General features: G+C 41.6%; 2 protein-coding genes across 8 annotated transcripts in view; both read left to right on the top strand.

The window, feature by feature from the left end:
- The window catches only part of LOC143705724 (NLR family CARD domain-containing protein 3-like), a 137,695-nt gene that overhangs the window by 53,103 nt on the left and 57,811 nt on the right, over positions 1-26,781 (top strand). For 4 of the 5 annotated variants that reach the window (XM_077197516.1, XM_077197521.1, XM_077197515.1 and 1 more), the window contains 3 exons: positions 13,228-13,401; positions 16,965-17,011; positions 17,086-21,299. The exons of the other annotated variant lie outside the window; for it this stretch is intronic. In XM_077197516.1, the coding sequence (XP_077053631.1) occupies positions 13,228-13,401; positions 16,965-17,011; positions 17,086-17,624 (760 nt within the window). In that variant the 3' untranslated portion in view covers positions 17,625-21,299. Of the gene's footprint in view, positions 1-13,227; positions 13,402-16,964; positions 17,012-17,085; positions 21,300-26,781 lie in introns of those variants that run through there. 5 annotated transcript variants of the gene reach the window in all.
- Positions 24,134-26,781, top strand: part of LOC143705904 (protein NLRC3-like) — a 33,871-nt gene continuing 31,223 nt past the window's right edge. Inside the window, exons 1-2 of one of the 3 annotated variants that reach the window (XR_013192827.1) lie at positions 24,134-24,209; positions 26,293-26,476. Coding sequence is in view for 2 of the 3 variants with exons in the window: in XM_077197531.1 (XP_077053646.1) it covers positions 26,370-26,476 (107 nt within the window). In the remaining variant the exon portion in view is untranslated. Of the gene's footprint in view, positions 24,210-26,285; positions 26,477-26,781 lie in introns of those variants that run through there. The other 2 variants (XM_077197531.1, XM_077197532.1) reach the window with 2 other exon arrangements.

Consider the following 26,781-nt stretch of genomic DNA (forward strand, 5'->3'; position numbering starts at 1 on the left):
GCGGAAAAGTGAGTGCTTCACTGTTTCAGTTCTCTGTTCAGTGTTGCCGCGGTCATTCCCCTGTGTGCTCCGGCACTGGTGACGGTCCTATTTTCTGAAAGAGCAACACGGGTGCGTTTGCGTCTTTTTCAAGATGTCATTCCGCCCGTGCGTTTCTGGGTGCGGTCGTTCCCTGTCTCTCTCTGATGGTCACAACTGTTGTGTCACGTGTTTGGGCTTACAGCACGCTGAGACAGCTTTTGTGGACAGCTCATGTTTTCACGGTGGGAACATGACTGTCGCAGTGTTGAGGGCGAGACTCGCCTTCGTTCGCGGAGAGCGAGTCCCCATTACCATGCCCCACCCTCGGGTGCTGTGTGGGATGGGTGACCGGAGGATAGTGTTGGATGTCCCGCCCGGTAACCATTCCCTGTGGGCTCCTCACTCCTCCCTTCCACTGCAACCACTGGAGCCTCCTGTGTTGTCTGCTGGTCCATCTGTAATGGGTGGGCCAGCGGTTTCACTCCGGGTTCCCCTGGAGGACAGGACGCCGATTGCAGCATCGGAGGTTGAGCTGACTTCTAGAGATGATGACTCGGCTGCATTGTCTCCCTCCGGGAGTTCAATGTTGCCCGAGCCGGATCCAGAATTATCAGCTATGCTGAAACGGGCCGCCGAGGCTGCCGGGCTCGAGTGGAACCTCCACCGTGTCCCGTTCAGTCTCGGTTGGAATCTGGAGTTTGGTATCTTGGGGCGGGCCGCGCTGGTTCTCAGCTCGCCGCCCCAGTGCCTTTCTTTCCCGAAATGCATGGAGAGCTTATCAGGTGGTGAACAGCATCTTTCTCTGCCAGAAACTGCCTGAATAGCTTTTCCCCCTCATTACCCTTGATGGAGGAACGGTGAAGGGTTGCGAGGTGTCCCTCCATTGGAGCGGTCTGTCGACACAGGTGCACCTGTGTCCGGCGGCCGCTGCCTTTTGGGGGGATCCTCGTCTCCCCCCTAAGGCCTGTGAGTTTCGTCTGTTCCGACGGGCAGAGCTTACAAAGCCTGTGGGCAAGCCCCTTCCTCTTGCGTGCCATGGCGTTGCTGCAGGCTAGGGCACCCATGGCATGCACGAGGGTAATCCAGACCGTGCGCTCATAGGTGAGCACCGCACTGCATCCGACCTCACCCTCCGGGGTACGGGTGTCGTAGCGTGCGTGATCGGTCTGGCAATGTCCACCTTGGTGGTCAAGTAGCGCCTTCGTTGGCTCAGCCTGGTTGGTATGGCGGATGCGGACAAGGTTCGGTTCCTGGTCTCCCCAATTTCCCAGGTTGGGCTGGTCGGCGACGCGGTGGAGAACTGCATCAAACAGTTCTCTGCCGCTCAAGCGCAGAAGGAGGTCATCCGGCACATCCTGCCCCGGTGGCCAGCTGCTGCCTCCACCCGCCGCCGGTGGCAGCTCCTCCGCCTGCTCGTCGCCGTGGGTGTTCTCCGGCCGCCGCTCCTGCTGGCCCTCCGCAGCAGCCTCCACCCAGGCCTCAGCATGGAGCCGGCCGCAGTAGAGACGCCCAGCCCGCTCCAGGCGCTGCCAAGCCAGGTGGCAAGCGACAGCGAAAGCATTCCGGAGCGGGCCGCCCAGGAATGGATGAGATGCTTTTGGAGTGGCACGATCACTCCCTCCCCCCGGGTGAGGGCCGGGTGGAGCCTTTGTTTGTGTGTGTGTCTGTTCCGCCGCTGGCTCCCAAAAAAAAAAAAAAAAAAAAGCGGAGCAAGCGGTACCCACACTTCAAAGAGAGAGCAATTTCATCTGTTCCTGGGTCCCAAGAGGGCCAGTCTGGCGGGTGTGACCCTGTATAGCCTTACACCCCTCAGCTCCCCCTTGGTCGCCAGCAGGCAGCTTGGTGCGTTCGAGGACCCGGTCATCCGCCTTCTCACGCGCCCCCTGCCGCTTGTGGAGACAGGTAAGTGTTGCACAGCACACTAACACCACTCTCTCTACTTTGCTGCCCCACCTCAGGCTCGGCTACCCCGCTCAAGTCAGTGATAGTCATCACATTAGGTGTTGAGCAGACGTGCTCCTGAAAATTCAGTGATATTCATCACACCGAGTGTTGAGCAGTGCTCCTGACTTGTGCGTGCTTATCTTATCCTGCTGGCGAAGGATTTGATATAGCCGCTCCTCCAGCCGGTACGAAGGCCAGTTGTAAACTCGTTCTTCGTGCTACTAGGGGGTGGGTCGTGACCATCTTGGCCCAAGATTGGTCTGCAGCTTTGACCTGAAAGACATGTGCTTCAGATCTCTACCTCCCGCACCGCAGGCCATCCTGTGTGTTGCGTCTAAGGGTGGAGTATCAGTACAGTGTCCTTCCCCTCGAGTGCTCCAGAGCCCGTTGGGTCTTCAGGTCAACTGGAAGAGAGTAATCTCGCCCACGGGCTGAGTATCTCTTTTCTAGTTTTGGAGAGGTACTCGGTCCAACATGTCTCTCCAATGAGAATGTGTTCAGCTGGTGTTGAAGTGAGAAAGGGTCCCACTGAAAGAACTTTCAGAGGCTCCTGGGGTATATGGTAGTCGCAGCCTTTGGCTCCCTCCATATGTGACCGCTTCAGCGCTAGCTTCACGATCGAGTCCCGAGGTGACGGTGGCAGAGCAGCTCACCCTGTGTGACTATAGTTCATCCCGGTCTGCTGCCAAACCCTCTTCAACAGAGGGGCCATGTACAAAGGGCGTGTTTTAACGGGGGCCTGGGCGACCCCCGACTACACGGGCATTCGTGCCTCGAGTTGTTAGACATTGCGACCGTTGCACAAGCTTCCCCTGCATGTCACAAACTCACCCGTCACCTCCTCCTTGGAGTCAGACGCTTCTGAGGGCGCCTTGTTCCACTCCTCCCGCTTACTCAATCGTGCCGCCATCGAGCCTCACGACAGTTATAGCCAGAGCAAGTGGAGACTCCATCCCCTGGGTCCGGCTGGGTCATGACCATTCCGGGGCCGCTCAGTTGCCCCCCCGGTTTTATTTTTCCGCCAGTGTTTGGGTAAACCGAGCGGACTACCCTTGGACAAACACTGGGTCTCAGCTGCCCCAGGGACCCGCAGAAATGCGTTTAACCCCAGTGAGCCTTCTAAAAGTGACTGCGACTCATGGTCGCCTTGCGCCTGCTCAAGTCAGTGAAATCATCACTCTTCATGTTGAGCAGAATTGCTCCTGAAACTCAGTGAAGTTCATCGCACTCAGGTGTTGAGCAGCAATGCTCCTGTAGCTCTGTGAGTTCATCACAGTTAGCTCAGTGAATTCGTCACACGCAGTGCTGAGCAGAAATGCTCCTGGTGCTCAGTGAAGTTCCTCGCACTCAAGTGTTGAGCAGAAATGCTCCTGAAGCTCAGTGAGTTTATCACACTCAGGTGTTGAGCAGTAATGCTCCTGAAGCTCAGTGAACTTGTCACACTCAAGTGCTGAGCAGAAATGCTCCTGTCGTTCAGTGAAATTCTTCGCACTCAGGTGTTGAGCAGAAATGCTCCTGAAGCTCAGTGAGTTTATCACACTCAGGTGTTGAGCAGGAATGCTCCTGAAGTTCAGTGAACTTGTCACACTCAAGTGCTGAGCAGAAATGCTCCTGTCGCTCAGTGAGGTTCTTCGTACTCAAGTGTTGAGCAGAAATGCTCCTGAAGCTCGGTGAGTTTATCACACTCAGGTGTTGAGCAGGAATGCTCCTGAAGCTCAGTGAACTTGTCACACCCAAGTGCTGAGCAGAAAACGCTCCTGAAGCCCAGTGATCTTCACATGTTGTGTTGAGCAATGCTCCTGTCTTTTGCGCCCGTCACTTGCACCTACGTGCCAAGTCAGGAGAGGAACAGGTCTTCATAGTTGCCCCTTATTGGCACAACTAGACCTGGTTCCCTTCAACAGCCTTCCTGACTTCCCCTGAAAACTCTTTCGGGGACGGGGCACGATGGCACACGCGTTCTTCCCCCGGAGATTCCGGGCGGTCTTACATCTGAACGCGGAGGTTCAGGTGGCTATCACAAGAATGTGTGATAGTTACCATCACTTCTGCGAGCACCCCCTAGAATGGGGTAGCGTGCTTACGCCTTTAGAAGTGGAACCTAGTCGTTGAGTGCGTCTTCTCTCCAGAGGAGATCCTGAAAGCTTTCGATCACTTCAGTGCTCTCTTTCCTGCAAAATGGGTTGCAGTAGGCTGTTTTCCTAGATCACCCTCAAAATGATGTTGCCTCGGTGTTTAAACGACGCTCATCGTGTTGCAGAAGTATGCAGAAGCACGTTCTGATCGTCAGGTTCCTGAGGAGCAAGGTCTTGTAAATCCTTGTGTCCCTCTTTATCCTCTTTGGCCTTGTCCCTGGTGCGACTGCACTGCAGAGACCGCCCCTGAGCCACTGCAGGTAGTGAGTTAAAAATTCTGTTATATCAGTTCTCCTGCTCGCGTGGTCTCTACTAGAGGGTAGGGACTTGCTCGCTTTCGGTCAACGTATTGTGCCTGGAGTCTGGGCCGGCTAACTCTCACAAGCTGAGACCCCGGCTCGGATTGTGCCCAAGGTTCCTACCTCTCCCGTAATAGGAGCAGGTGGTGAGCCTGCAAGCGCTGCCCTGGAGGAGGCAGATCCAGCCCTGGCTTCTCTGTCCGTTCGCTTGGACGTGTACAGAATGCAAGTCATAGACCTCAGACCAGCTCTTCAAATATCTGTTGGAATTCAGCAGAGAGGGAAGGCTGTTTCCATGCAAAGTTGCACTTAGTGCTTGCCTTCATTTCGGCAAAGATCCGAGATGCAACATGTCCACTTAGGTGTTGAGCTCCTCTATGATGAGTGTAAAGTGCTCCGCCTGGGCGTTGACGATATACTTTGCTAAACAGATTCTAGAGTTGGGGGCTGGACGACACCTAGTTGAACCGCTGCTTCCCGTGGGCTCCCTTCTCATGAAGCCAGTTTCACCGTGAGCCCGGTTCAAGTGTCGGCTTGCTGCGCCATTCCCCTCTTATGGACTGGATACGTGCGCCTTTCTACTCCAGTTGAGTTCCCTCAAAATTGAACCCTGTTGAGTTCCTCCACACCCCTCCGACGTCGGACGTGCGGAACGTCTGGTGTTAGGCCTACCACTCGTAAGCAGTGTGGAACCTGTGTTAGGCTGGGTCCATATGTTGCGGTCCCTTCGGTGACCCCATATGTGTATTCTTCCACGATACGGCTCCCTGCGGTGAGCCCGTGTCTTCCCTCGGCAGAGTCTCTCTGCCGTCACTGTCCGGTGTGTCTCCCCCCGTCTTAGGCTGGAGCCACCCCAGTGACATTCCATATGTTAGACTGCCCGGTTTCCGCCCAGTTCATATGTGTGTTCTCCACATTACCTCCCTCGGGTTGGATGTGGCTTCCGCAGCGTCCCTTCCTTCCAACGTACGGGGAACGCTTTCCCAGTGGTCCTGTAGGAACAGCAGTGACTTCCCTGGCCTAAGCCCTGTCCTTCCCCGCCTTAAGTTTGCGGGGGCATCAGGAGGCTTTGGTTTAGGCACTGGAAGGTGGCAGCGTTAGTGGCGTGTTCAATGGGTGATCCCAATTCAGTCGACCGTCGACTACGTCTGACGTTCTCGACTGAAAGGGAACGTCCTGGTTGCGTATGCAACCCACCGTTCCCTGAAGGAGGGAACGGAGGACGTATTCTCCTTGCCACTACCGCTGGACCACCGCTGACCCCGGGTTACTTTCGGCTCCTCAGCGAAAAGCAACTAGTGCGTGCATCCACTTCCGTATTTATACCCGCGCCGCGGGGGCGGAGTGTGTGATGCGAATCACGCACGCAAATTACATTGGCTCGTTCACTTTTCCGCCCTCTAACCAGCCATCAACACACACAAACATTTAGAAATTTGTTGCTGTTAAAACAGCAGTTGAGAGCTCAAAGCTCGCGATCACCGCTGCACTCGCGCTGTAGAACACCAGCACAATTACATTGGCTCGTTCAATAGTGCTCGAAGAAGACAGGCTCTCTAGCGATCTCCCAATTCAGTCGACCGTCGACTACGTCCTCTGTTCCCTCCTTCAGGGAACGGTGGGTTGCATACGCAACCAGGACGTTTTACAGACACATGACACATGACTTTCAAGTGAAATATTGGTATCAAAAAGCACACCCAGGTTCCTAACCGATATAAAGGACTTGACAGAGCAGCCATCAAGTGTTAGACAGTATTCTAGGTTATTACGTGAGGAAGTTTTTTTTGTCCAATAATTAGAATCTCTGTTTTTTCAGAATTAAGTAGTAGGAAATTAGTAGTTTTTTACATCAGCTATGCATTCCGTTAATTTTGTGGATTGGTAAATTTTGTCAGGACGTGAAGAAATATAGAACTGAGTATCGTCAGCATAATAGTGAAAACTAATGCAGAGTTCACACTACAGGATTTTAAGCCCAATTTAAGCCCGATCTGCAAGTTAACGAGCTCGCCGACAGGTCGGGCTGTAATCTCGTGCAAATTAGGGCTGCACAATATTGGGAAAAAATTACATTGCGATATTTTATATTTCTCGCAAAATGAAAACAATTTCACCATGCCTCGTGAGTTCAGTGTTGGACAGATCATTTGTTTTAACCATTCATTAAAATGAATCGGTTCAAATGAGTCATTAGTTCGCGAATTGGAGGTGTCATTAACGGACCACGGCACACGTTGTGTGATTATCCCGGCAGTTAGTTAGGACATCGCACAAGATTTGTCTCAACACAGAAAACATTTCATCACTGGATATATATATTTTTTTTGTTGTTTGTTTATTGAAAGTGTGGTTTATCTGAATGTGTGGGAACACTTTTCAGAGAAGATTTTTCTAGCACAACTTACAACCAGCGGTAGTTCAGGAAAAAAATGAAACTTCGGTCTTCCGACCTTTTACCATTGTGTATTCTCAAAGATATTCAGTCAACTTAATTCATTAATATGCACGAGGGAGGGAGAGAGAGAGAGCAAGACAGTTTGAAAACGGTGAGAGTGCGCACGCGCGGCCGGGGCTCTCTCTCTCTGCTCGTTCTCTCAGTTTAACAAGCGCAGCAGTCAGTCATCTATCACTCACCGGTCAAATAAGGCTTTGGCGGGACAAAAATACGCTTTGGCGGCCGCCAAAAAATGTTCAATGCAGGAAGGGCATCCTGACTTTATTTTGAATTCTCGTGTTCATTCAAGCTCAGAAATAAGAGAAAGACCACTGATCTTTGTGTCTGCCCGGCTCACAGAAAACAACGCGCAAGTTCTTACGCGTGATGTTTAAACTGACAGGACTTAAAAACATATGCAAATGATAAACTTTCACTATATGATGGTTAAACTTTGCAATTAATCCGCGAATCGCAAGTGTTACGGGCCGGGGAGCTGCTGGCCCGTACTGATCATGAATCATGGATCAACTACGATCCCTAAGGCTACTTACATCGCACATCGCGATATCGATGCTAAAACGATATATTGTGCAGCCCTAGTGCAAATCTGCGGGTGATCCGCGCTCGCCAATCTTTATGTGTGAAATACTAAACGACGCATCAAAAACGCTCGCTGACGCCTCGCCGACGCCAGACAGATATCTAGCATGCTAAATATCTGAAGCTGTCGGCCGATAGCCTGTGGTGTCACGTGTCGCGACGAGCAACAGCCAATGAAAGAGCAATGCATGAGGTCACCGAAAGAAAAACAGCAGCAGCACCAGCAATGGCTTCAAGAAAAGTTCAGCCTTTCACCCATATTATTTTTTTTCAGGGTTCTGAACAGATCATTGCGCAAACCACTTGCACCGCCAACTTTGTCCCGCCGTCCATTTTCAAATAGACAACTCCTGTTTCGCTCCATTTCCCATTCCACTTCTCACGTGTGTTTTCGTGACAAAACGTGGTTTGGGGAACGGATAGAGTCGTTGGGTGAAAGAGTTGTTGTCAGCTCGTGGTAGTGTTTACCCCCCTTTTGCAGATCATTTACGTAGTTTCACGTAGTGTGAACACCACAACGACTTCAAGACTCCAGAGCAAGTCATGAAGTCTGAACAGCACAGCGATCTGCCGAAGTTTAAAGTTGTGCAGTGTGAACTCGGCATAATGCCATGCTTCCTAATGATAACTCCTAAGGGTAGCATGTACAGAGTGAACAGCAAGGGTCCTAGTACTGAGGCCTTGTGGTACACCATACTGAACTTTTGGCCTGTAATTTACTAATTATGTAGGATCAAGTTGCGTTTTTTTTACAAGCAGTTTAATCTTAGCCAGCTTAAGAGTTTTTGGTACGTATCCTAATGACAAATATGAATTAATGATATTAAGTAGAGGATCTATGAGCTCTGGAAGCATCTCTTTCAATAGATTAGTTGTTATAGGGTCTAACATACATGTTGTCGATTTAGATGATTTAACGAGTGTGATTTAACGATTTAGATGATTTAACGATGAGTTCATAAAATTCACCCTCTCCTATGTAGTAGACTGTTGCAAAGTTATAATTTTCAACCTGATATTATCAATCTTGTAAGTAAAAAAAGTTCATTAAGTCATTACTGCCGTGCTGCTTGGCAGCTTCTGGGCTTGAAGCTGAATTTTTCGTTAGTTTAGCCACATTTTCAAATAATACCTTGGGTTTTGTTTATTTTCTTCTAATAGGGTTGAAAAATAAGCAGATCTAGCAGTTTTTAAGGCCTCTCTGTATGCAATCGTGCTATTTCCATGAAATGTGAAATACCTCTAGTTTTGTTTTCTTCCAGTTTCACTCCATTTTTCTGGCTGCTCTCTTAAGGGCCTGAGTGTACTCGTTGTACCATGGCGTTGGAACTAATGATGTTCGACTTCGCCAGTTGGAGATAACTAAAATTAACATTAACATTAATGTAATTTGCTCTGGCCCCCTTCCTGTATGAAGGAGTGATGAGATAGATAGTAGACTGTCCTCTCTTAATGGCTGGCTGTCTAAGTGGTGCCCGCAAAATAATATAGAATTCATAGACAAAGGGAAAAGTTCTTGGGGCAGACTTGACCTGTTGAAAAGAGATGGTATTCATCCCTCCTGGGATGGTGCTGCTCTTCTCTCTAGTAATATGGCACATAGTCTTAGAGCTCAAACATGACAATCTGGGGCACAGGTCAGGAAGCAGACAAACTGGCTAAACCAACCGTCTGCTAGCTGTCTCACGTCACTGAGGTCAGATAAATCCCATCACATAGAGCCTCTTTCACCTAGATGTCATCACATAGAGACTGTGTCTGTTTCCCGAATTAGGAAATACAAAAAACTTCCAAACCCATCTAAGGGTAAAAATGTAATTGATGTTCAACAAATAAAAAACAGAAATAATACAAATGAACACATGATAAAGCTTGGGTTGCTGAATTTGATATTTGTGCTGGCTACTGTTTACAGGCCACCAGGGCACCATACAGACTTTATCAAAGAATTTTCTGACTTTCTATCAGAGTTAGTACTGGCTGCAGATAAAGTCCTAATTGTTGGTGATGTAGATTAGGGGTGGAACGGTACACAGAAGTCACGGTTCGGTTCATGCCTCGGTTCAGACACCACGGTTCGGTACGAGTTCTGTACAATGGAGGAAAAAGCAAAACAAAAATGCAGAAGGCAATTTTTTTTTTTATTGTGCATGTCTCTTGCTGTACCACCTAGTGTATTACTACATTCTCTCTCTCTCTCTCTCTCTCTCTCTCTCTCTCTCTCTCTCTCTCTCTCTCTCTCTCTCTCTCTCTCTCTCTCTCTGTGGGGGGGCTGGATTAAAGGAAAATAAATGTCTTAAACCTTGAAGTTTTATTAAGTAAAGGCATAGAACCAGTTTATTTGTAGTGCATTGACAATATTTGTTATATAATTAGTTTATTAAAAAGACAAAAAGACCTTGAGATATTTGGTAATTGTACCTGAATTAATTAAATTTTTCAGATCAATATATTTGTTTTCCTTAAAATTTTAATTAACATTAACTTTATTCTCATCTGAATTATAAAAAAATATTTCTGTATAAAATAATACTACCATTAAAAACGCATTTGATTTTCTTTTTTAATCAATGTAGAATGTGTAACTTAAAAATAAACAGATTAGTGCTCTGAGGACAAGAAATGAAAACCAATGCAATATGATGAATGTACAAAAGATGGCACCAACAGACTGTTTTTAAATGGGTTGGATAAATAGATAAGATAAAAGCTGTCATGACTCATTAATGTTTTGCTGGTCAAACGGAAAAGATATAGCCTATAGTTCTGATTTTTTTCCCTCTCGTTTATCTATAGATCAGATCTAGAATTCTAAAGTGATATAAAATAGTGCTGTAATATTTTTTTTTATGAATTAACCAGAGAAAATGAGAGAGAGCCAGAGAGAGAGAGAGAGAGAGAGAGAGAGAGAGTGCGCGCGCGCAAGTGAGTAACCTACAATTAAAGCTTGTAGGTTTAATTAATTGTAACTGACTGGGAAACCGAAGTTTTCCTAAACTTGCGATCTTAAAGAGGCCGGAGTCAGACAACATATGTCAGGACCTACTCCTTGTCGTAATCATACTCTTATCTAATATTTAATATTTAAGATTTAATGTTATCACATGGAATCAATGTTGATGCCGTTGAAATTCTGCAGCAGAGTGATGACATCTCAGATCACTATCTAGTCTTGTGTAAACTTAATTTAGCCAAGACTGCAAAGCCGACTCCTTGTTACAAATATGTTAGACCTATCACTTCTACCACTGAAGATTGCTTTATAAATAATATTCCTGGTCAGTTTCATCATCTCAGCATTCCAGATAGCTTAGAACAACTCGATATTGTGACAAAAACTTTTAACTCTCTCTTTTCCAGCACTTTAGACACAGTTGCTCCTTTGCGCTTAAAGAAGATTAAAGAAAATATTGTCAACGTGAATAATAATCTCAAAGAATTTACGATTAGCATTAGCCAGCACTTTTAAATTTGGTATTGTCAGGCGCTCTGGCTCCCGGCAAACATGTGACTATGGTGGCTGGTGTCTCTATTTTCACGTTCCGTGTACTAGAATCGCCATTAACTAGGGCACATTCAACAGGATTCACAGTGGGTGTTTCACTGAGTAGGGATAATCTGTTTGATGGTGTAATCAGAACGGAAGAGCGGTGTTTCTTCCCGCGACTACACCGTCTCACCGTCACCCAATTGCCCTGCTGCACGGGCTCTACTACAGCTGGAACCGAACAATGTTCAGTGTTCTCTAAGCTAATCATATCAAGTAGTATCTAAAGCTCTTGCACTCTTACAATTAACCTCAATTAAAGTTTGGATGCGTGTCTCTAGTTTTGAAATCTTCTCCGTCAGCCTGACTGTCTCCCTGCATTTATCACATGTAAATCCTGTGCTGACAGAGAAGGCTATGCTATACATGTTACATGAAGTGCAAGTGACAAGAAGAGGAGATGATGACATGACACACCGTGTTTGTTTGACTGACTGATACTCACCAGATTTGTTTGATGATTGGTAAAAGGTGCGAGTGCACAAGCCAAATAAATAAATAAATAAATAAATAAAGAGTGCACGGTTGGCACACTAACAGGCTAGCGAATTACTAGCGTGTTGTGCTAGCAACAATTTAGATTGACGCTAGCGATGTAAAGTTAATATGTGATGCTGAGTAAGTTATATTTAGCAGTATAAACAATAGGACATGCTAGTAAATGATGATTCAAAACAGAAAGATATACGAGGCTTACAGACGCAAACCAATTCAGCAGCAGCAGCAAGGCAGACAGGAGCCACGATTGGTGTGTGGTGAGCGCACTGGCGCCATTGTACTGTGGCTGCCGTCGCATCATCCAAGTGGATGCTGCACACTGGTGGTGGTTGAGGAGAGATCCCGACATGATTGTAAAGCGCTCTGGGTGTACAGTAGTACATATAAAAGCGCTATATAAATGCCTCATTCATTTATTCATTCATTTTAGCTTTAAAATGCTTTCTGTAAGCACCGTATATACTCTGATTGGTGCATCTCACTTCAAGGACACTGTTGGAATTTATTTTAATGCTTCAATAGAATTAGGCTTAAAACACTTTTACCCTGAAACTTTTCAACAAAATGTATACACACCTATCAGACTTTTCACCTGTGATGCTTTTTGTTTAAAGTACGAGTAAGTGATTCTCAAAGTTTTGATGAAAATACAATAATACTTTTTGAGAAATGCTTCCTGACATAACTGACCAGTATTTAATTAACTTAATAGAACAAAACTGACCTATATTTAAATCTCTTAATAGAAAATGCCGATCAATGTTTACATCTCTTAACGCTCAGACTTGTATCATTATTTTATATAATTTGATATCATATCGTCCAACCAAAAACTTAAATGATTTTTATATGGTAACTTTATGGTAAATTTAAAATATTTTAAAGCAATAAGACTTTATTGACACAACAATGTGCTTTGAAATGTGTATTGTGAAAAACACAAATAAATTTGACTTACATTTATTCATTTAGCTGACGCTTTTATCCAAAGCAACTTACAATTGCTATATTTCAGAGGTCGCACGCCTCTGGAGCAACTAGGGGTTAAGTGTCTTGCTCAGGGACACATTGGTGTTTCACAGTGGAGAATCCACAGTGGATTCGAAACCCGGGTCTCTCACACCAAAGGCATGTCTTATTCACTGCGCCATCACCACCCCTTGACATCTTGACATCTTCATTAAATTTGACCAGAACACATCCATGGCCACCCTGAAAGCACAGCAAATACACTTTTAGGGATGTGATCACAATGTGTCAGTATTTATGCGTTGCTTTTAATGTGGTCAAGATCTGAACACAGAAAACACACTCTAATGCCAGGTATAAAGAGAGCCTTGGGGTGACTTTACTGCACATTTTGGTAATACATTGGTGACGTTTAAATTTACTGATTTACTAATATTTTTATTTTAAGTGATTTGCAAATGAGGACTACAACATCACCTTCATGTTTTTCTAACCTGTACGACTTTCTTGCTTCTTTGCAAAACAAAAGGTGCATAACTACTGCAAAATGTTCAAGCTGCTCTTTTCTATCCAATATTAATGGACAGTGACCAGTGGCTGTCAAGCGGCAAACAAACTAACTAAACACACACACACACACACACACACACACACACACACACACACACACACACACACACACACACACACACACACACACACACACACACACACACACACACACACACACACACACACACACACACACACACACACACACTTCTGTCTCTGTAGGTTGTCTGGCTGTATGGTGACAGAGGAAGGCTGTGGTTATGTGTCTTCAGCTCTGAGTTCAAACCCATCACACCTGAGAGAGCTGGATCTGAGCTACAATCACCCAGGAGATTTAGGAGTCAAGCTACTCAATGACAAACTGAAGGATCCAAACTGCTTTCTGCAGTTTCTCAAGTATGTCGGGCAGTGTATGATGGGGTCATCTTTTTTGTTAAGAAATTGTTTTTATGTTCTTGTGTATCATTAATTTTTTAACCTTGCTTTTTCTGATTAAATGTAGAAGAATCCATAATAAAAAACAGTTAACAGGGTTCGTACGGGTGCTTGAAATCCTTGAAAATGCTTGAATTTTGATGTTGTGTTTTCAAGGTTTGAAAAGTGCTTAAATTTTGGATAAAATGCTTGAAAATGCATAAAATTGTAACTATTTATTTCACCACAAATACCTATCTGACTGAATAGTTCGTTTATTAAATGGAGAAATAAATAGTTTGCTGCGGCCCGAGTGCGATTGTTCCCGGGGCCCCCGCAGTGTTGGTCTGGTTTCACACTCAACTTGATTCTATCGAATCCTGGTGCATTTTTGTGCATCTTACGTCATCGCTAACGTGCACGATGCATGATAGACAACAGAACTCGGGTCAATATATTGTTTTTTATTAATTTGGTGCGATTATGCGCAGCTGAGTGAACAACGCAGGTTTACTGTGTGTCGCGTGTGGCTTTCTGCTGATTGCAAACGCAGGAGACAGTGGATTTCAATTCATTTTTTGCCACTCTCGCTCTTATCCAAGGTAAATTATCAACACTATCATCCATTACATGTGTTTTATTTAAAGGTGACCTATAATTCAAAATTGAATTTACCTTGGTATAGTCAAATAACCAGAGGTCAGTGCATGGACATGACATAGAGTGAATCTCAAACTGGACTGTTTTCGCGTTCTCATTTAATTCACGTTTATGAAAAACACCCCTGAAAAACGGTCGGTTCTCCACACAATACCGACTGTGACGCAATAGTCGGGATCATTAATATGTACGCCTCCAAATATTTGCATAATGCCAGCCCTCAATGCCAGGCGGAACTGCGCAGCCGAAGCATGGCAGTTGCTCAGTGTGGATGTACACATGAACACAAAAGTGTTTTTTAGTTCCTTCATCTGAGCCTCTGAAGAAACAATGGGTTAATTTTATTTTCTCTGGAAATTTCCAAACATTTCACCGACTGTTTCCTCAACTTGGGCCAATACAGAGCCGGCCTCGGATCGAGCTACCAAGCAACACTTTCTGATGTGTAATTGTTCAAGTTCAGACAGGTAATCTTTCTCTCAAAATCGTTCAATACTGTTTATGCATCAGTAAGTCAAGCCAGTGACTAAAATATAAGCTTCACATCGTTTCTTTTAGTAGGATGAAAATAATCGTATTTAAATTGTGAACAAATTATATACAGAAAGCGATCAAAGAACAATCTTTCCACACAGCGCAAGTTTATCTGGACACTTGCCAAACTCGTAATGAAATCAATGGCGCACGTTACTGCACAACGAAGCTCTTACTGTATTTACATCATCGTGTTTGAATTGGTGAAAGCATTAGAGAGTGCAGAAACTGCTTTGCAATGATAAGATATTCATTCTCGCGATCAACACACTGTCATCTGCTCAATGCTCATCACGGCAACATTTTATGTGATGGGAATAGATCTAAATACTTTAAAAACATCTCACGATTCGTTAATCTCGATAGCTGTTATAGTAAAAACGTATAATAGCAGTAGTAAAAGTATTCGGGAGAGAGTTTCACATGTAATGCGTAGCTATTTCATATGCAAGCATGTCAGCCAATCACAGCAGTGGCCGCGGTTACACTGAATCCCACAGCAGACACGCCCCTTCAAACAGAGTGTTCAAATCAGAGGCTAAAAGCAGGCTAGGAAAAATGCCATTTATTTCTAAATTATGATTATTTTTTATCTAAAAAACATACTAACATTATAAGGTTAACCCAGGAAACATTATAAAATAATAAAAAAAAACATTCTAGGGCACCTTTAACTAAATACATCATAATCTGCTAAAAAGCATGCGCAGGTCACTTTACTTCCTGAACGAGTGCGCACCCGAGTCCGTGTTGCTTTCACATACAAGCGAACCGCAGCACGGTTCGGGAGCAACCGAACTCAGACCACCTCCTCCACGGAAGTCTCGGGTTCAATACCCCAGTGCGCACCTGCGCCCCATGACAGCGTTCACATTAGCGATTTTTCATGCGAACCGTGCCCCGTTCCGTTCCGAACTAAACTGCCAGTGTGAAAGCACCCTAGACTTTTCAAGTAATCCAACTGAAGTAGCCTACTGTACATGTTAGCGCCTATTTGTTTATGCTAGTAACTGCTTGCTAGGAATTCGCAGACTAAGTAACTGAGGGGGCTTTCACACTGGCAGTTTAGTTCGGTAACTAACTAACGTTAGCCCAGTGCATAACAACAATCGTTAATTGCTGAACAGAAATCGTGTCGGATGGAGTGTCATACAAGTAGCCTACTGTAAGGTTGAGGATGACCTTATGCAATATTTGCACTGCTCTATTCAAGTAGATAAATGTATATGCCTTGACAATGAAATACATTTTTTTTTTTCAATTAATATAGGCTATTTATCAGGCAGGTGCCTGTGCACTGTCAGAGTCTTCTGAGTTAAAAATGAATTACAGTTGTTGCACTATCTCAGATTTTGTTCAAACCTTGTCTATATCAAGGATGTGTCCCAAAACCAAGGCCAGTAAATATTTCTGTTCAAATCATGTCTATATATTTTCAAACCTTGAAATTACTTCAGTTTTACAGCATGATAATCACATTATCTGGGAACCAATATTTGGACATTAATATAATGAAGATTATTATTCGCAGCGCAAACTTTGTAGGGTGAAAGACAAACGTGTGTATATGACTGAACCATTACAAGTTTGTACGGCATGCCCTAGATTTGTAAAAAAAAAAAAAAAAAAAAAGTGTGAAAAGACTGACAGTAGTATAAACTTAGAGCAAACTCTAGGAGGATGCAGCAACTGTTTTCCTGGATTTTGTCTGATTTGACACAGAATGACCCAGCTGCATGTCATTTGGCTCAAGTCATCCCAATCAGTGCTTCTAGACAGTGATATTGAAAAATAAAACCTGTGTTTTGCTTAAATGTCTGATCCTTCTGCTATTACGAAACACAATTTTGGCTGTTTATAGCATTATCTCTTTTAATGTGATAAAAACTCAAAATAATAATTTTGACTATGTATTGGTATTTAATTTACGGTGGTGTAAGGTGCTGGAAAAGGCTTTAAAATGGACCTCGAAAATGCTTGAAAAGTGTTTGAATTTGACCTTGGAAAAGGTGTACGAACCTTGAGTTAAGAAAAAGATAACATTGATCAATATTGCTCAAATCAAGACATTAAATACATTGAGACATATTTTATTTTTTATTTTTGAAATGGGGTATTTTACATTGAAAGGCAGACTTAAGATTTAAAACTGAGCCTTATTATCAAAGGGTTAAATGTTTAAATCACAATTTGCACATTACTCTTACCACTTTGTTGTGGTCTATCAGGTTAAAATGCAGTTTTAATCATCTTTTCTCAAACCCTGGTGATGCTGTATCTATTTTACACAACAGTTAAACTATTTAATTAGTTTTTCAATTTGATTTTTTAATGTTTTTTTCTCTGTTCAGTTTGGAACATGGAGGAAATTTCAGGATCACACCAGGACTGCGAAAATGTGAGTCCTCAAACATACATACACCTATGCATATTTAATGCCATTGCTCTTCTGATCTGTCTTTCTGTGTTCAGATGCTTGTGATCTCACTCTGGATCCAAACACAGCACACACTCGTCTCTGTCTGTCGGAAGGGAACAAAAAAACGGAATGTAAGAGAGAGGAGCAGCCGTATGCTGATCATCCAGAGAGATTTGAGAACTGTGAGCAGGTTTTGTGTAAAGAGAGTCTGACTGGACGCCATTACTGGGAGATTGAATGGACTGGATGGGGTCATGTAGCAGTGGCATATAAAGGAATCAGCAGAAAAGGTGGGAGTGACTGTAGGTTTGGACTAAATGACAAGTCCTGGAATATTTACTGTTGTGATACGATTTACTCTGCATGGCATAATAATCAGAGCACAAACATTCCTCGCCCTTCATCCTCTAAAAGAGTAGGAGTGTATTTGGACGTGTCGGCCGGCACTCTGTCCTTCTACAGCGTCTCTGACACACACACACTCACACACACACTCACACACTTACACACATTCAACACCACATTCACTGAACCCCTTTATGCTGGATTTTTGGTTTATCGTGATTCTTCAGTGTCTCTGTGTCAAATTTAACAAACTCATGTAAGGAACCATTGAAGGGGGTGGATTGGAATTCACTGCTGCTTCAATGTATATGTAATGATTGATTATAATTAAGGTATTAATCAATATTTTTCCTTCTAAATATCAAATGAGTTGAATGACTTCTCTGGAGATTTTACTTTATTTATATAAGTTACCAGTGTGATTACTGAAATGTTCTTTTCATGTATTCTTTAATGTCTGTATTTGATATCTGAATGCAGTGCTTGCTTATTTAACCCAGCTTCCAGAAATGAAATAGGGACTTGTTTTGTGTTTGAGAAAGGTCTTCAATGTGTTAAAACATATAGGGGTCATTGAAGCCAATAGTTTAAGGGGGCATTTCTTTGTTAAAGCCTTTCTTTCCAGTTAGACTAAAGTTTAGCTATCCTTCAGAGAAAGAACGCATTATCTTGATGTTTTGAGAGGACTCTCCGGTTTATAGTGAGAGCCTGGCCAAATCCAACCTTGGAAAAGCTGTGTGTCGGTGTGTGTGTTAGTCTTCTTGGTTACAGGTTAAGGAACCACTGGCATTATTGGAGATTGACTGAGTTGTTGTTCTGGACATGCTGGCGCCCAACAACCCAAATCTGCGACCTGGAAGGTCATGACGTGCCTAACTTCAGCTGCATAATCGATGGAGATATGCTTCAGTCTATCTGTATATGTGTGGAAAATTACTGTGTTTATCTATTTCATAGCCAATGAGAATCATTCATCCCGTAAGCAATGACGTAGCTTAGACCTTGGAAATCGTATAACTGCTGTGATCTTTGTAACTGTAAGCGGGGCGGCCTACGAACTCCTGTGCGAGTATTGAAGCTGACTTCTGCTGATGAAACTGCAAACTATCTTCAGTTAATATTTTCTTTAATTTTTTATAATTCTGAGTCTGGGTCTTCATTCTTCATATCTGGTTCTGGGTCTTTAACTGTATACCCCTTACACCATAAAAAGACATAAATGGAGGCCATTTCCTCCATTTCCTTTAAAATTTTGTCTTTGAACTTCATGTTTTGCAGTAGCTCGGTATATTTCTATAGCATCGCTGTCAAAGAGTAATTATCTGCTGAAGTGAATTTACTTATTTTAGAGGTAACGCAAGCTATAATGACAATTGTAATGTTTGAAGCAGATCTCATAACAAATATCAGTAGATGGGGAAGTTTTTAAAACAAGTGTTTCATTCATAAATCCATAGGATCTTTCCTTACCCGGCAAACTTTAGAGTCATACACACTTACAAATCCTATTATATAACAACAAAATATAAACGCAATGTAAATAAGAGATTAATTTTGAAGTGTAGACAGCTTCATAGATTATAGTTTTTGTAAGAGTGCCAAACACTTAAAGGTGATTAAAAACAATCATCGGATGCCCATTTTCCTCAAGTTAGTATGATTCTTTAGGGTTTTCATGTAAAGTTTGTAACATACTTTGGTTAAAATTGCTCAATGGTTGTGTAAAACAAAACCCTTTTTACCTCCTCAAAACAGCTGTTCACAGCGACACGTTTCGGTGCATGTCTCTTTAAATGATAATGAGCAACCACTCACCCCACCCTTCTCTTTGTAAAGTGCTGCCATGGCAACCTGCCTTGGCGGACAGTATACAAATGGCGGAGGGTGGAAATATGCTAATACGGGACAGTCCATCATCGGTCGTGGGTGGAGCATGAGCATTATGACATCATAGTGCTCAAAAAATCCAAACAGCTTGATATTGAGTATTTAGACTTTTTGAGGATTAAAAAAAAGGAGTGAATGGATTTTTTTCATTGTATGGTGGTTGTGTCCACACACTGCAAAGACACATTTATTTGTAAACACCATATGAAAGTGAATTTTGCATCCTGGATCCACTCTGGAAAAGTATGGAATTTTGAATGAAAAATGTAATGAACCCTGTAGGATATAAACTCTAACTGTGAGATGTAAATCCAGGTTTTGAGGTAGTTTATAGAGTTAGCATTTTATGAGATCTAGAGTCACAATTATGAGAAATAAAGTTGCAATTACCTTTTTTATTTTTTGAATAAAAAGTTACTTTTGAAAAGGGAAATAGTTGTAAATAAAATTCTGTTTTGCATCTATTGAATACAAGGTTTCACTATAAGAATGCAAATGTAGAGATCTGTAATTGTAATTCTTACTTGTAGTGGGGCAGCTGTGGCCTAATGATTACCATATTTGGCCTTCAAGTCACTTTCACTTTATTATGTAAAACTGCAATCACGAGTAACGCATTAAATTACTGTAAGACTTATTCAGCTTGCTGTAGATATAATTGGTCAAATTATCTGTAATTCTGCTTATACTGTATAAACTGTATACTGTGTATCCTTCAGACTATGTGAAGATGCACACAGTATTCATTATGAGCAGTTCTGATCTCATGGATTAATGCTTCTTAAACTTTCCAATAGACCGAAGAGACCATGTTAATACATATGAGGTAGTCAAGCTGTTTTATATTGTGTTTAATGAACATTTCATAACCTTTGAATTAAAAAAAAATTGCCGTCCCATTTTCTTTGTCAGCTCTTCTCTGAGGGGTTTGAAGGGTCTGACTGACTGCAGGTCACACATATCAGGGTTTGTCTGTTATTGTGTGTGAATCTGTAGAGTCTTCATTGAGTTAAAGGTCTGTAGAAACTCTCTGGTTCTTCATTTGGTGTGTTCTTATAAATGCTACTGTATATGTCATCACTGTTTCAGAGGATCCACAGGTTCAGTTTCAGACTGCTGGATTGTCACGAACTGTTACTGTTTGATCAATGTATTTTCTCTCTGTTCAATATATTATGATGCTAAAAGCATCTCTTAATTATTGCTATTATCATAACTGTAATGACAATATCTTGCAGCACTAAAATTATGCATTCAAGGGTGTTTTGTTATAATGTTTTGCTCACTCTGTGTTTAACTAGTTTTTGAAAAAAATATTATAGTTAACTACAATTCTGAGCAATTCATATTATTGGTTTTGAGTTGTTGCTACCTTGACATGTTACATTTTATAACTATTTATTTTTTCCTGCGCTGTGTTTTGGATTTGTCCAAATATTTTGTGGCTGCACAGACACACTCTGACTTCACATAATACATTATACTAATAGTGATGGATGGGCTAAATTTGGCAAATAAAAGGAGTGTGTGTGTGTAATGTTTTCCACCATTATGTGGAAGTATGTAACAAGGATGTATACACTAAAGCATATCTTTTCAAGACTTAAAAATGGATTGCCAGGATGATTTAAGGAAAATGGAGTTACATTAAAAATAAAAATAAAAAATTTTAAATTTAATTTTTTCCCCCATAAAATCATTGTCTGTCACATTTCAGATGTCACATTTCAGTTTGTGTTTAGACTTCCTGTTTGTATTTGATAATTTCCTGTGTTCACTATATAAAATAAATAAAAATATGCTAAATGTATTTGACTTAAATAATTAACAAAACGAAAGAAAAAATTGACAGTGTGCTGTTGAGTTTGGTTTATTTTTTGCGAGGCGGAGCTCCACAAACAAGTTGATGGAAAGGAAATCGGGACAACAGAAAGCACATCCTGTTTGTTTTCTGTAATTTTTAAAAGAGACTATGATATATTTTATTTTGAGTGTACACAAATAAAAGTAATGTTTCCAAGAACATTTTTGAGCATTTGAAGAGAATGATTTGTTCCGTTGATATTGGAATGCAAGTGAAGTACAAAGCCTATAATAAATAATAGTTAAGCATCCAAATACTTTGAGAATATGGAAACATTTGAATTCAAATGAGAGAGTAATGTTTTGCGGTTTCAGTTTCGCTTTAAGTCATTTAGTTTTAGCTTGTTTATAGTTTTTATTCATTAAAATTAATATTTTAATAATATTTTTTATATCTAATATTTTTTTTCATTCTTGTTCTATTCTGAATACCATTTTATTAAATTTAAAGATTTTATTGTGGAGCGAGGCGAACTAAAATAGCCTATAGCTATGTTTGTTGTGTTTATAATGTTTTTAGTAGACCTACAATATAAAATGTTGTATTATGCAATGAATATATAATGCAATAAAATCCCACTTATAAGTAAAGTCATAAAAAGATTTACCTCTTTTTTTTCTCAAAAATAAACAAAAAAATATAAAAAGTATATATAGCTATAGATCAAATTAGTGCAGAATCAACTTTGCGTTGCAATCGTGTCAAGGATCAGCTAAGTGTACTTGCATCATAAAGAAATGAGGAATTAAAGCTCCAGTAGGTAGCTTTTGTAAACAAATATTTGTTAAAACTCTCATTATGTCCTGAAAGTAGAGTATGAGACAGATAATCTGTGAAAAAAATCAAGCTCCTCTGGCTCCTCCCTGTGGTCCTACTGCCATTTGCAGAAATACACCGCTTCCGGTCAGAAACAACCAATCAGAGCCAGGAGGAATGTCTTAGCAGTGTCAATCACGCTCGTGTACGCGCTGATCACCCCTCTCTTGCACAGCGCGAGCGCATACCGTCGTTCGTGACTCTCCTGTTCAAACTCGTTCATCCAAATGAACGAATCTTTTTTCGAGTCATTTCGTTCATTCAACGAACGAAATGACTCGAAAAAAGATTTGTTCATTTTGAACGAGTCTTTTTCGGAGTCATTTCGTTCATTCAACGAACGAATGACTCGAAAAAAGATTTGTTCATTTGGATGAACGGGTTCGAACAGGATCACGAACGTGCATCACAGAACAGAGCAAGGCGAGCATTTGTGCTTATAAAACTTAAAGTTTCTTATTTATTTTTGAAATGACCGATCGTTTCACTAGATAAGAGCCTTATTCATCGTCTGGTATCGTTTAAAACCCTTTGAAGCTGCGCTGAAACTGTCATTTGGTCCTTGAAACGTTTGTGTCCTATTGAAGTCCATTATATGGAGAAAAAGCCTGGAATGTTTCCATCAAAAAACTTAATTTCTTTTCGACTGAAGAAAGAAAGACATGGACATCTTGGATGACATGGGGGTGAGTAAATTATCAGCAAAAGTTTTTTTTTAACGTGAACTAATCCTTTAACGTTATTTTAGTAGCTATAACTTATAGAAAGAGTGCAACCTTATAAAGTTACATGTATTGCAAAATACATAATGATTTGAGGACCAAGTTTGTAGTCAAAGTATGGGCAGGTCATAGTCAATGTAAAGCATATTGTTGATGTTTCGTCCCTATTAGTGAATGTGCCATAACTGTTTATAATCCGCCGTCATCGGTGGTCCTGCTTACTAGCCTGCGCGTTCACGGCAGGCTCCGCTGTGGGGGAGGAGCTGTGGAGGGAGGAGCTGTGGGGGAGGAGATGTGGGGGAGGAGCTGTGGAGGGAGGAGCTGTGGAGGGAGGAGCTGTGAGGGAGGAGCTGTGGAGGGAGGAGCTGTGGAGGGAGGAGCTGTGAGGGAGGAGCTGTGGAGGGAGAAGCTGTGGAGGGAGGAGCTGAGAGGGAGGAGCTGTGGGGGGAGGAGCTGTGGAGGGAGGAGCTGTGGGGGAGGAGCTGTGGAGGGAGGAGCTGTGGGGGAGGAGCTGTGGAGGGAGGGCTGTAGCGCAGCAGAGAGCAAGGGGGTTGGACCTGTAAGTTGTGCTTGTTCCATTTTTCAGGCTAAGTCAACATTTTCTCAAAACTCCCTACTGCAGCTTTAAGAAACAAATTCATTAAGAAAAGTGCTGAGATGAATATTTGCCATCTAGTGGTTTAAATGAGAATAAAGTCAAATGCATCTTTCAGTCAGAACACTTTAGCGACTTCCTAGTAACAGCCAAAACAACCACTCAGAATGCCTTAGTAATGACAAAGCAGCCACCTGGCCATGCCATAGCAACCACCCTTTACCCTAACAACCATATAGCAACCACCAAGAAAAACATAGCAACCGTCTAATGACACCCTGATTTTGTGGTTGTGAATTTTGAACATGCAAGAACCTAATTCATAATGTTTTATTAATTTAACTTAAAGTTTGTATCTTGTATTATTTCAGTTCTGATATGAATATTGTAGAATATAAGTGTAAACAGAAGCCAGAGAAGCAGTTTGGGTCTCTAATTAATTTTCCTGATCATGTGACCAATAAGAAATTCACAGTGTGGAATATGATCTTGATGGTCGTCACCTACAGTGAGTCACATTTGTGTGTCTAAGAATAAAACATAAGTTTATATTAACATGGATTAATATCTGTCTTGCTTTCTAGTGTCGGTCATTTTAGATGAGATCTCAGCACTGCATCATCTTCCCTGTGGATTTCTCCTGGTTTCATTAAGGTCCTGTATCTAGAGCCTTTTCTACCCGCCGTCCCAGAATGCTTTGTGCTCTAGGCTCAGAGCAATTGGCCTTTATAATTTAGCTGTTTAGACAACACTTGATGAAGGGACAGATGAACAACATCTTTGTATCTCTTTATCTTTAACAACCGTTCATGTTGCTTCCCCTTCCTTATCAATCTGTGATTGGATTTCCCCCTAGAAACAAAAGTGAAAGAAGAACAAAAATAAGTGATTCTGTTGTGAGGCTTTAAACCTGTTACACTGGATTTTTCAACGGCTTTATTTTCGGTGGTAAGTTCAGAACTTATTCTTCATGTAAACATGTTGTCATATAAAAATGAGCTGCTGTTTGATTTTTTTGCTTTTCTTAACATGGGATTTCAAATATGAATCATTATATTTCGACAGTGAAAAGCACCGACCAAAGGCAAAAACATGGACGACTAAAGTAAAATTACTTTTGATATTTCCTCAGATCTTTGTTATATATAATAATATAAAAACAATTATGAAAAAAGCATGTATAATTGTTTTAAATGAAAATATTTATAGATCAAGTGACATCAAGTTAAACTTTGAGTTTGACTTGTATTGCACTGAACTTCAGTTTGATTTTTCTCAATGTTAAGAAAAATAGTCCTGAATGGTACAGATTACAGTTCTTTGTAACAATAGCAGAACTATTGGTGCTAAATAGAACCCTTTATAAGGTCCCATAAAGAACCATGATTTGTATGTGTAGTACTTCAATGATGCCATAATAAAAAAAAATATTAGTTTTTATTTTATATGAATATGTTTTTTAATGTCTCAGTCTACCTGAATTTATAATATGTTGCCTGAGTGGGGGTTTACATAAAAAAAACTGAATACATACTGTTAATTGAATATTGAAAATGAATAAAAACACAAAATGGATGCAAATCATGTTAAAAAATAATAAATTTTCAGTTGAGTATCTGCACCATCCTCTATTATGTTTTCAATACCCATTTTTGTGTAATAGTGTCAGTTCCTCTCAACAAATCATGTGCTTTTAGCATTTTGTGTCAGTTCCTCTTTGCAGATGTGGTTTGTGCATGTGATTGTCTGTGTAAGCAGAAATGACCAGTTGAGGTCAAAGTCACAATGTCTTTAATTTTAAGGTGTTGTATGTAACTTTTTTACTCTATTAAAGCATAAAAATACCATGGCCCAGTCCCAATTCGCCTACTTAAACTACGACCTAAAAGTATGTACTCTTTTTGTGAAGAAAAAGTACATAATTTTGAGTGTGTAGCAAAGCTTTGGGACATACTATCACGTCACCTTAACGGGCAGCTCTGTTGCGTGTTCCTGTCACCGTAAACTGCCCTGTCAATCATCTTGTCGCAGTTAAAATCCTCCATTCAATCTAATTTGATTTCCTACCATTTCGGAGAGCATGTTCATCTGCCAGTCGTGGGTCTTTCATGTGGAGTCTCTCCTCATGTGTTTGCAATTTGAATATAATGATGCATTTAGAAGGTAATGGCTAAACGTATCTTTACAAAAGTTCACAATGCTGCTGCAGATGCAATATAATGTAGACAACGTTGAATAAATACATTTTCGTCAGGTTAGATACTGATAATTAATCACTCAAACCCCTTTATCTAAATCTCTACATAACCGCCGGACTCGCGCGTCCTCCATGTCTGTAGATTTATAACACTTATCACTCCTCTTTGTAGTTCTAACCAAATCCTCGTCCAACGCACGATGGGTTGTGGACAATATTAGCCGTTAGCGTGCGCATCGATCTGCACTTCGGATTCTGACCGGAAATAGTAGACCATCCGGGTATCTCTGGAACACTCATTTCAACATACTACGATTTGGGACGTACTAACTCTATTTTCGAATACTATTTAGGACGGATAGTATGCGAATTGGGACTGGGCCCATATGTTGTCTGTGTGATCTTGCCTACTGCCAGTTCACCCAATAGTATTTCGACACCCTAGGATGTCAGATGGCAGGAAACACAGCGTATTGCAGCCTTGGAAATGAGCAGACAAACTGGGTCATTCAACCCGATATTTTGAATTTGGACTGCAGTGCCTATTTCGACCACTAGCTGTCATTCTTACAGACAGCACCTTTAAGTAAAAGCAATTGTTTATGAAGGCCACAACAAGTTTTTCAAGAGTATATGGTCTCTAAATATAACTTTTAAACAAGCATCTTGCTAAAGATTATACTGCAATTATTTTACATTATATGTAAGGCAAACAGATTGCAATTATTATAAGATTAAGAGTTTAATGTATCTGTACTGCAGTGTCCAAAAATACTATAAATTAAAGAATTCTAACTTCAGTACAGCATCTCTGTATAATTTTTATTTTTTTAGCTCTGGTTCCAATAAAATATCCGAAATCAATCACTAAACTTTTTGAGAAAAGGAAGTGGGAGGACGGTGTCTATAAAATGAGTTCTCCATCTTCTGGAACCAGCTCCGTGTCTATGAAGAGTGATCAATCCATGAGGAATGATCCTCCTGAATTAATTGATGGAACAGTGACCTCTGACCTGAGGTAAGACTCTGTTTTTGCATTTAGCAGACATTTTTATTCAGTGACTTTTCAGAAGCCTGCTGTCAGTCAGTGAGTGACACCTAATGTTACATTACAGAGAAGCAATTAATCACTTTCCTGAACTTTCACTGTCACTGTCTTCCCAAAAAAATGTCCCTTGGAATTTCCGAGAACTTATTTTTGATATTTTGTTATATTTTGTTATTCTTTTTATTTACTGAAGAGGAAGCATAGTACATTGAAGAGAGTTCACCCAAAATGAAAATTCAGTTCATTATTTACTCACCAAGGTGTTGTTCTAATGC

The sequence above is a fragment of the Siphateles boraxobius genome, unplaced genomic scaffold (assembly GCF_051911475.1).
Source record: "Siphateles boraxobius isolate OS27281-9 unplaced genomic scaffold, OSU_SipBor_1 111, whole genome shotgun sequence".
Taxonomy (NCBI): Eukaryota; Metazoa; Chordata; class Actinopteri; order Cypriniformes; family Leuciscidae; genus Siphateles; species Siphateles boraxobius.